Source organism: Meriones unguiculatus, chromosome 14 (genome assembly GCF_030254825.1).
Source record: "Meriones unguiculatus strain TT.TT164.6M chromosome 14, Bangor_MerUng_6.1, whole genome shotgun sequence".
NCBI classification, from domain to species: Eukaryota; Metazoa; Chordata; class Mammalia; order Rodentia; family Muridae; genus Meriones; species Meriones unguiculatus.
Genome location: NC_083361.1, coordinates 89,054,914 through 89,066,273, shown reverse-complemented (window position 1 = coordinate 89,066,273; position 11,360 = coordinate 89,054,914). Strand labels below are relative to the sequence as shown.

The window sequence follows — 11,360 nt, the reverse complement described above, 5'->3', positions numbered from 1 at the left end:
ATTAAGTACAATTACAAGGATTCTGTCAGCTCTTGCCTAAACAAGCAATTAGAAGTAATTCTCTGTTACCCTAGCAAAGCTTGGGTATGCCATGGGTTTTGGAATCCCTAGACCCTGAAAGAATCCTTATGACACAGTCTCGTATCTGCTTGGTCTTCACTCCATAAACAACAGGGTTCATTGTGGGAGGCAAAAGCAGATAAATGTTAGCCACAATAATGTGGCAAGATGGAGGGATAGTGTGGCCCCCAAAGCGGTGGGAAAAGAAGGAAAAGAAGGCTGGGCTATAGGAGAAAACAATGGCGCAGATGTGGGCAGTGCAGGTGCTGAAGGCCTTCTGCCGGGCGTCTGCTGAGGACAGGCTGACCACTGCCCTCAGGATCATGGTGTAGGAGACTGTGATGCACAGGATGTCGAAGCCCCCAATCAAGAGGGCAACCATCAGGCCATAAATTACATTCACCTTAACATTGCCACATGACAGCTTGGCTACAGACATGTGGTCACAGTAGGTGTGGTTTATTATATTTCCTCTACAGTAGGGCAGGCGCTTAGTAAGAAATGTGAACGGAATAATTAACAGCACCCCCCTTAGGAAGGTGGCAAACCCAACCTTGGTAATGACAGGATTGGTGAGGATGGTGGAGTAACGCAGAGGGTAGCAGATGGCTACGTAGCGATCCAGAGCCATGAGCATGAGCACCCCGGACTCCATCCCCGTGAAGGTGTGGATGAAGAACATCTGGACCAGACAGTCGTCAAATCCAATTTCCTTGAGATGGAACCAGAAGATGCAGAGGGCTTTCGGGATTGTACTAGAGCACATGACAAGGTCTGTGAGAGAAAGCATCGCTAAAAAGTAGTACATGGGTCTGTGTAAGGAGTCCTCAAAGAAGATGAGGTAGAGGAGTCCACAGTTCCCCACCATAGCCACTGCATACATGGAACAGAACGGGAAGGAAATCCAGATGTGCATCTCTTCCAGGCCTGGGATCCCATTCAGAACGAAGGAAGCTGGGGTCATCTCTGTGTTATTCTGCGCTAACATGACCAGGCAAGTACCATAATTCAATTGCTTAAAATTAGGTAGGTTTTTCTAAAGAAAGGACAAAAGAATAGATAGGTTGTAATTACTATTAATAGCTCTCTTCTGCTTTTAAAAACTGTACAATACATTTTAATGTTTAATCAACCAGATGAACAATTTTGTTTGTGTTGTTACTTATTGTTAAATAATTGATTCATTCAGGAAATCATTGTTGATCAGATTTTTACTCTGAATTTTTGAAAGATATATTTTCATCCTTGTAGATTAATACACTGTATTCTATTATAACTTTTTTAAAGGGGCCTTTTTTTAGAGTGCCTTGCTCAATTGTGAATAACAATACATGTCTTACTAGATATGTTCTTAAAAAGTAGTATGGTCTAAGCATGTTGGCTGCATCCCTATAATACCAGAATCGGCGAGAGTGAGGCAGGAGAGTTCAAGTCCAGTTTAGAATATACTGCAAGACAAAAGAAGAAAGAAAAAAAGAAAGAGAGAGAGAGAGAAAGAAAAAAGAAAGGAAGGAAGGAAGGAAGGAAGGAAGGAAGGAAGGAAGGAAGGGAGAGGGAGGGAGGGAGGGAGGGAGGAAGGAAGGAAGGGAAAGAAAGAATGAAAGAAAGGAAGGAAGAAAGGGAGGAAGAAAGAGAAAGAGAGGGAGGGTGGGGAGAGAGAAAGAAAGAAAGAAAGAAAGAAAGAAAGAAAGAAAGAAAGGAAAGAAGGAAGGAAGGAAGGAAGAAAGGAAGGAAGGAAGGAAGGAAGGAAGGAAGGAAGGAAGGAAGGGAGAGGGAGGGAGGGAGAGAGGGAGGAAGGAAGGAAGGGAAAGAAAGAATGAAAGAAAGGAAGAAAGAAAGGGAGGAAGAAAGAGAAAGAGAGGGAGGGAGGGAGGAAGGAAGGAAGGGAAAGAAAGAATGAAAGAAAGGAAGGAAGAAAGGGAGGAAGAAAGAGAAAGAGAGGGAGGGAGGGGAGAGAGAGAGTGGAAGAAAGAAAGAAAGAAAGAGAGAGAGAGAGAGAAAGAAAGGAAGGAAGGAAGGAAGGAAGGAAGGAAGGAAGGAAGGAAGGAAGGAAGGATGGATGGAAGGAAGGGAGAGAGAGAGGGAGGGAGGAAAGGAGGGAAGGAGGGAAGAAGGAAGGAAGGAAAGAAAGAAATGATCTCATCGTTTCAGAGATATTAAACACTTAAGAGAGACTTTTAACATTCTTCGTACTCAGTCATTGATGTTTATCATTAGTTACTGATGCTCAGGTCAAAGGATTCTGAAAATAGTTGGATGATCTATTTCCCAGTAGATCTTAGTGTCTCACAAATCAATGAAATGTTTTATTAAATTTTCTCATGCTTCATGCTTTCTCATTATTGTCTTTTAACGTACTGAACTATGATAATTTTTTTTCCAAATTGTATGTATGATCATAGGCCAAGGGCAGCTAAAGGTGCCTAGGATGGTGAGTCCTTTGATTTATTTTTTTCTACAAAATAAACAATAGCATCCTGAAGCGTACTCTTGCTACAAATCCCCTGACTTACTTTCCTCTGAGATTTCCCACGCCTCTTAAGTATATCACACATATTTCATATACATGCTTCAATATGCATATATGTATGCATATCCGGACATATGCATACATTGTACATATGCAGTTAGTATTACTGTCTTCCTAAAGGTTATCAAGTCTTTGCCTCTGTTATATGTCTCCATTTAACATGTATTTTTCAATAAAGCGTTGTCCTCTTTGATGTTTATTGTTTGATCTATACTCTCTGCCCTTTCACATTTTTGTTTTTTATAATCATAAAAATGGAGCCCATTTTAATTAGTTTCTTGGGGAGGGGATCCATATAAAACAGAAGTTATATTTCGGTAAAGCCTTCCAGGCTGGGCACATGAGCTACCAGGCAGTTTCCGGTCAAGCCCATGAGCGTCTCCTCCTGGGACACAAACCAGGAAACTGACTGAACCCATCCTGACTTTCTTCTCTATCTTCTCCATCCAAAGGCGGGAGCGCAGCCTGGAGAAGCGCTGGTCACGCTGAGCCCCAGGCGGTCCGCACCAAGGAGGACCAGAAGGCTTGTTAGAGTCGTGCAGCTCCTGTGGATGTAAGGCCTGGGCACTGGGCCCCTCTTTTCCCCACCGCAACCCCTAAGCCTTCGCTCTGTGGTGCCCCGCGACCCGCCTGACCGTGGCGCTGCCAGAGGTGGCGCCTGCACAGGGCCCCCGCGCCCCAGCTGCTGTGACTTCTCGGCGGCACTGGATCCCGGCCCCACCCTGCACCCCGGCGCCCGTGGTCTCCCGTCGCCCGAGGTCTTCTCACCTAACCCGGGAACGCGCTGGAGCTGCAGGGGGCGGGAGCAGACCACGCACCCGCAGCTCCCCGGCTACTCGGGACGCGCAGCAAGACCGGGATGACCGGCCCCACCGCGGCCAAAGGATGCTCAGACCGGCCCAGTGCCACCTGCGCCACCGTGAGCCCGGCCACCACTGTGCTGCCTATGAAGCCTGAAGCCGCACTTGTATCCGGGCACTTCTGCTGCCCTCACGCAGCTCCAGCCGTGCCCACGCACCAGGGTCGTCCCCTGTCCAAAGTATAAGTGGTGCTTACTGAACTGACCAGGCTGGGCAGCGTGGCCACTGAGGAGCTTCAGCCACACCCACAAGACGAGGAGGACACCACTCCTCCATCCCCCACGGCTGAAGGGCCCAGGGGAGGAGGACAGGAGCCTCTTAGACAAGTTTGTTTGCGAAACGGTGCGGTAATTGTGTCCTCATTCCCTCAGGTCCCAAGAGGGTTGAGTCTGGATGTGTTGGAAGAAACTGCCTTCTCGTGTACTTACTGTGACATTTTTAAATAAAATTGTGTGTAAGTGTCCTTGAAAAATCTTGTATTACCATAGACCATAACAACTGGGCGTTTTCACCTGCCTCCTTTGTTTTTATAAGAACTGGTTGGTTGTTTTTATAAGTTTAGCATCATTGTAGAAAATAATTTTATATTTAGTATTTCTAATCATATTTCATATTCGTTTCTCATCCCAGAGGAAAATTATTGAATCCCAAGTTCTCCATTTGCTCCCAAACTCCATTTCCAACTTAAGTATTTGGAGTACAGAAGTGGGGTTCTGCACTTTCGCTCCTTTTTGTTTGTTTGTTTTGAAAACAATGACTATCTGCCATGGAACAATGTGGAGAATTCCCACAAGTCTGTCCACCTACAAGCTCACAGCTTGGTGGGGAGCTGCTACCAGTTCTTTAGCAACTGTGGCAGAACTAAAACCCAGTGCCCAGGATCCCAAAGGCACATAGGACTCTGTGTGTGTGTGTGTGTGTGTGTGTGTGCGTGTATTCCTGATGCTTAAGGTTTGAAGAGAAATTGTAATTTTCAGGAAGGACTTCTTGAAGAGAAGCCATCTGCACTTTCCCAGTAATACGAAGAAGACAAACAACCCACGCAACATAAAAATCAGAGTGATGGAGTCATTGGAGATGCTTGACACATAGGCATGTGAGGACCATGATGGTCCTGATGTGAGGGTCATGATGGTAATCTTGAGGCAGGAGCTAGCGCACCAGTAACCGAGCTATACCGATATCAATAACTGCTTGGATCATGGAGATTAAATGAGAAGGAATTCACAGGAGTCCTGAGCTGATTCTGCAGTCCGTGTACAGCCTGCAGGCGAGGCTTCCCTTCTCCCTGACACAGTGGATGGGGGAGCTGCGGTTAGCTATTAACCTTCGCCCAGCAGGCGCTGAAACCTGGAATCCCCAGCGCCCAGACTTGAGGCCGCTCAGCTCATCACGGAGGACTGTCCTTGACTAGACAGGCCCCAAAGAACAGGAGATCCACAGGCCCTTTCTGCCTGGAACTCTGAACAGGGGTCCAGAGCAGCCGGCTGGCTCCAGTTCCCTAATTCCCTAGAGGCATTATTAATTCAAATACATATGATTGCCCGCAGAAATGTTGTCAACTAAATCCATGGAAATTCCACCAATTCACTAGCATACCTAGATTTGAGATCCGATTTTTATCAGTTCATATACACAGCGAAGTGTTTAAAAATGAACAGAATTTATTTTAGATAGATCAGAAAAATAATACATACATGTACATACATATGTAAAGAAGATAACTTAAAACTTGGGCATAAAATAAACATTTTATGAATCTCTATAAATAGTGTATATAATTTCTATTTCTTTTTTGTTTGTTTGTTTACTTGCTAGTTTGAGAGAGTCTTATGATGTAGCCGTGGCTGGATCAGAACTTGCTGCTGGCCTTGAATTAAAAAGACCCAACTGACTCTGCCTCCCTGGAGCTGGGGTTCATACACCACCATGCACAGCAAGGCATTTCTCGTTCTAGTCTTGCAATATTGCTGTAAACCTGAAATTACACCATCATAAGAACCTGAGTTTTTCTTATAGACATGGAGCATAGGGTAAATAATCTTAAATATCATTTCAAACTAAAAGGATTATTTTTCAAGTTCTGTGCTACCCGTGGAATGTCAGCCTCTTTAAGTGTGTTTTCTTCACTCCATGCAAATAAGCATTTCGTAGTTATTTCAGTACTTTTAAGGAGAGGCCCTGGATCTAAGCATGGGTGCATGCACAAAAGCAGAGAATACCGTCCTTTGTGGGGGAAGGGGGGATAGCTCCCCTTTTCCCAGCCCTCCTTTACGCATGCAAGTACATGGATCCACAGACACACACACAAGAGAAATGACAGTATGTGGCTTAACAGAAGAGCACACATTCCTGACTAACCAGTAGCAGAAATTCTTTATTTCCTTTGTCTCAATGAGAAGGTAAGTGGAAAAAAAAAAAAAAAGATAGACACACGTTCTTTAGCAGATGGACACCTGAGAAGTGTTACAAGAGACATATCCTATCAGGAACACGGTGTTGAGGAAGGCTGGGGGTGCAAGAAGAAATCATCTAAAATAACTCAGTCCACCTGAGCATCCCAAGATGGGGACCTTGACTCAGGAGAGTTGAAAGTCAAGTCTCTAGACAGTGGGCTTTACAGAAGGACCGAGAGCAAATATGGAGAGGTAAGTGGACAGCAACCACATATCAGTGAATTTACTTGTCCGTGCTGGTCGCCTGCTCTTGGGCCACCTAGCACTCTCCCACAGCCAGGCCAGGCGTTGCCCATTGTAAGTGTATTCTCTGCCTCTGCATCACGTATTGCTAGGGTGATGATAATTAGGCAGGCTGACTTTGCTCCAACATACAGCCAACAAAGTGCAAGCATGTCCTATAAATCACACATTTATTATTTTGCTGGGTTTCACTTTAGGTCATTTATAAAAATCACTATTCTGCTTGTAATACTATTTGGCTGGCCTCGTGGAAGGTCTTTCTATTTTTTTGAATATATTTATTTAGCCTTTGTCAATTTTGGAATAATTATGAAATAATTTTTTCTTTTTCTTTTTTTCATTTCTTAAGTTTTCATGATTATTTGTGCAAAAAAAAAATCATGACAAGGGACTCTCGAGGGCACGTCCACTCCCCTCCTTGATGATGTCTAGAATGCCACCATATGTTTAGGAGATGCTGAAGCTGAAGTCCACTCCCGTCCTGGAGAAGACTTTTCATTTCTTCTGTAAACCCCAACAAAGCACCTTTTGAAAGCCCCGCCTGAGTTCTTTGGTCCTAAGCGCGTACACGATAGGGTTGAGGGAAGGAGGGATGACATTGTGCATCACGTTGAGCAAAACTGGGATCAAAGTGGTCTTGGTCTCTGCCAAGTGAGTTACTGAGATCACTACGACAACAGTGTAGAAGAAGAGGATCAGGATGAGGTGGGAGCTGCAAGTACTCAGAGCCTTAGAGACAGCCTCAGCGGAGTTGAGTCTCAGTACAGAGCGCAGAATCAAAATATATGACAACATTATGAGACCCAGGTCACTCCCCATTCCAAGCCATGCCAGGATTAACTGGCAAATGCTATTCGGCCACCTGTCATCACAAGCCAGGCTTGTGACACCAAGGTTAGAGCACAGGCAATGATCAATTTCATTTCTGGAACAGTAGTTCCTCTGGGCTGCAAGCACCGGCACGGGGATGACGAACAAGCCATTTCTCAGCACCATAAACAGTGTGGCTTTTAAGATCAAGGAATTGGTGACAACCGACAAATAGCGGAGAGGATAACAAATAGCTACATATCTATCAAAAGCCATGCAGAGGAAGATACCGGACTCCATGCCTACAAAGCAGTGAATGGCATAAATCTGAGCAAAACACTCAGGAAGGCTAATGACCTTGGCATCAAACCAGAAGATGGCCAGAATCTTAGGCACAATGGTGGTGGCAAGGCCCATGTCCACCACAGAGAGGATGCCCAGGAAAAGGTACATGGGCTGCTTCAGGGAAGGGTCCTGATAGATGATGACAAGAATAAGGACATTTGTCCCTATTGCTGAGAGATAGAGCAAGGTCAACGGCAGGGACAGCCAGTGCTGCCAGCTGTGGATGCCTGGGAATCCCATCAGAATGAACTCAGACACCTGGAACCTGGAACTGTTGAAGTCTTCGAGGGATGCAGACATTTTCCTGTGAGGAAAGGAAAAGATGGGGTTTTCAGTGTTGCTTTCTCTGAGCATAAGCATCATTAAATGATGTTTTTCTCTTATATTGATGGTTTATTTTTATTTAATAAATAGGCATTTAGGTATTTCACATACTTTATAAAACTGCATCTAAAATTTTCATTTCCATTCTTAATTTGAAAAGCAAAAACACATAACTGTTATTAAAGACACAGTTGTCTTGTTGAAACACAAGATAATTAGTTAATATTAATTTGTATGTCATAAATCTGGTTCTTAGAACATGGAGGTGAGGGTTCTACTTCATACTGAAAGTCAGCTACATAATGTTCTGTGTGTGCAAATAAACACACTGAAGAACTGGGCAATATTTTAGCCAAAGTCCACTTCAAGTTTGAATACTCTCTTGGGAGAGCCACGGAAAGGAGCTGTGTCCTCATCATCAGATCACGATGAGCTTCAGAATTAACTTTTATGAACACAGCTCTGCTTGTGTTGACTAAAGCAATGCAAAGGTGACAGACTGGGAAACAGTAATGGTTTTTTGGAATGTCCTGAGGTCCCCAAATGATTTCTTAGAAGATTTAGCGCTGTTTGGAAATACTGGAGAGTCACCTTACAGAGAATTTCTGCTGTAGCAGCTGCATTCCTGCAAAATTAGGCCTTGACCTCCTGTTATCTGTCTGTGACTGAAAAGCTGTTTTGTTTTGTTTGTCCAGTGAAAAATTTCATAACTCCTGATAAAGGGGAAGATGCGGGATGACAAACAGCTTTGTCATTTGCCGTTTGTTGAGCGAAATTCATCAAATGGAATTTCTTTCCTTTTACTAAGATCCTCAGAAAATCCTACTGGGGGGCAGACTTTCTTGACAGCACTTGTAGTTCTTAGTTTTCTTGATAATTTGACTCATACTTGGATCTCTAGATGTAAATGAGAATTTCTGTCTTCAGTTCCCAGTGTGCGTATATTATCATGTGGCAAGCTCAATCTGGGGAGACCTCTGACCTATGTAACCTGGGTTCAGGCTGTCACGGATACACTAGTGCAAGATGATGTCTGTTCTGAATCATGAAGAAGCCCGCAAAAGAGACGCAAAGATTGCACTAGCAATTAATTTGGGAGCTGGGTCTGTTGCCTCACGTTTTGCCTTGTCACTGTGTCTGGAGTCATCAAGAAGCAGCTTTAGGATGAAGAAAAAGAGAACTCTTTCTTAAAGAAAAGAATAAAGGCTTGGGAAAATAAAACTTTCCAGAGCTCAGATAAAGAAGCAAACTCTGTGATACAAGAAGCAATGGATGCCCATCATGCTTACCAAGAGCTTTGCATTGGTAGAGAAGTTTTGAAGAACAATTTGGACAAAATAAGTAAAAACACCTCTGAGCCTTTGAAATTATTAAATGTACAGTTACAATCTAAAGAAATAGAACTTTTCTAGCTAATAACTTAAAGGTGGAAACTTGGCAAGTTGTGAAATATTTGGATCCACCCTGATCAAACCAGGAAGTAGAAAAGGTGAACAGCAAAAAATAAAAAAATAAAAAAAAAAAGAAAAGGTGAACAGTGATTTGGAGACCCAAGGTTTGAAACGAGAGCTGGAACTGATTAGGAAAGAATATAATGGTCTTAAAATCGAGCTACAAAAAATAAAAATAGAGCCATCTCAGAAAGACAAGCTCTGCAATGGATATCTCTAGAGGATGTTTTAAAGGCATCGCCATGAGGCACAGTTCAGTGAGAAGGCAGAATGGCTGTTATAGACAGTATCTTACCTCAGTGCTTCCTGTTAATGGGCTGGGAGTGTGAATCAACAGTAGAGAGCCTTGCCATAATACACAGCCCAGGAATTTATTCTTGCCACCGATGAAAGTTATTACAGTTCACAATTTGACTCACTAGGGAAATTCCAGAATAAATATTTAAAAAAAAAATCTGTTTTTGCAAGATGCTCAGTTATGCCAGGCAGTGTTATCACACAAATGCAACTGTAGCATGTAAACATTTCTTCACCTCTCAGAAACACGGAAGCGAGTGAGTGCCTTGTTTTCTTGTGTCTTTCTTACCATTGCTCTACTAAGTTGTTTATTTACTGATAACAATCGCTAGAATTTTAGCATGTAATCATGGGAAATTTAATTTTGTAAATAAGCTAAGCATGGTTATGTAGCTACCCGTTCATATTTTATTCAGCCTTTTATACAAAAGCATTGCCATAAGCATGTAAAGATTTGCAGAAATAAACTTGTTGGGGTTTAGGAGATAAATATATTTTAGTATGTAGTCTACTTTGTATACAAACAAGCAAGGAGACTGCAAAAGAATTATGTTAAGCAACACTAAATAATCATAGCTGAATTTTTTACCTTAATTCGCCATCTAGTGATCTAATGGAAATACTCCTTAATACTTCTAGTTAGTTGAGTTTAGTAGATCTATAAAAGCAGCGTTTAAGCACATATAATGATGTTTTTATTATTAGATCAGAAACATTTAATATGAGATTCATACCCAGGTGCTCAAGCACACAGTGCAGTGTTTCACACACAACGTAGTGGTGGGGGCCATGACACTGAATCTTCATAACTAGGGATCAAAAATCATGCTCCATCTCATGGACAAGCCACATCCATCATACTGAAGAAGCTAGAGAGAGGTGCTTAGAATCCTGGTAAAAATAAAGTCATATTTCTTCAGATTCTGTTGCTTGTCATGTTCTTTAGCTTTTTTGCCCACCATATGGATGAAAAGCCTGTCCCTTACACACACACACATACACACCTACACACACACATACTATCTATAAAGTTATGTTCTAAAGTTTTAAAGCATCTTTAAGGAAGAATGTTAGCAATTTAGTTATACTAAATATAGGTTTACTCCAGATACAGTAATTTTAAAGATAGAATAAAAAGTTGAAAGAAAATATTTTCCCCTATGGTATCACCAACAAAAATAAACAATTATTTGTTGTGGATCTGTTATTGCATTTGTGTGTGTGTGTTTATGTGTGGGTGGGGCACACAATTGTCATAGTTCATGCTTGGTGGTTGGAATTCAGCCTTCAGGAATCAATTCCAGCCTTCCTTCCTCTTTGTGGGTTCTGGAGATGAAGCTGGGGTCATCAGGCACCTTCACCTGCTGAACCATGTCACCAGTTCTAAGAAACAATTATTAACCACAAAATTCTTCCAGATACTTCTCATAGCTTACATAGTTCAATAAAAAGATACTCCCTAGTGTCTGTTTATAATGAATGCAACATGACAGAAAGTATCTTAGTCTAGCCACACCAAAATTTAATGAATAAAAAATGCAAACAGGCTTAGAAATAGGCTAGTTTTACTCTGAGGTCATAGATGAGCATTTCAAAGACACTCAGCCCTGGTATCCACATCTTGAGACTTTGAAAGTGTTGGACCCATGTGTATGTACAAGACCTGACATTTCTCTGAGACCCTCATTCATTTCTTTCCACCTCAGGTCACAGAGCCTTTTCTATTTGAAATACTCTCGTTTTGAGTATTTCCTTTTGAAGATACACATGCTACTTATTTATTTTCATTATGTGGCATTTTAATTTTTTAATTAAAATTTTATTTTTTAATATTAGTTACAGTTTATTAACTTTGTATCCCAGCTGTAGCCCCCTCTCGCATTCCCCCCCAGTCCCCCCTCCCTCCCTCATCTCCTCCATGCTCCTTTCCAAGTCCACTGATAGGATCTCCAACCAAGGACCATGTATGGATATAACCTAGAAC

At 42.4% G+C, this 11,360-nt stretch overlaps 2 protein-coding genes across 2 annotated transcripts; both read right to left on the bottom strand.

Moving 5' to 3' along the window:
* LOC110544790 (olfactory receptor 52N4) lies at window positions 1–3,538 on the bottom strand. The gene is made up of 2 exons (XM_060366296.1): window positions 3,359–3,538; window positions 1–1,096 (listed from the first exon to the last, which is right to left on the bottom strand). Exon 2 carries the CDS (start codon window positions 1,046–1,048, stop codon window positions 71–73), a length of 978 nt encoding a protein of 325 aa, XP_060222279.1. The 5' UTR covers window positions 1,049–1,096; window positions 3,359–3,538; the 3' UTR covers window positions 1–70.
* A 3,106-nt stretch (window positions 3,539–6,644) lies between these two features.
* LOC110558346 (olfactory receptor 56B1) lies at window positions 6,645–7,604 on the bottom strand. The gene has a single exon (XM_021653190.2). The coding sequence runs from the start codon at window positions 7,602–7,604 to the stop codon at window positions 6,645–6,647; it is 960 nt and encodes a 319-aa protein (XP_021508865.1).
* Window positions 7,605–11,360: the final 3,756 nt, after the last annotated feature.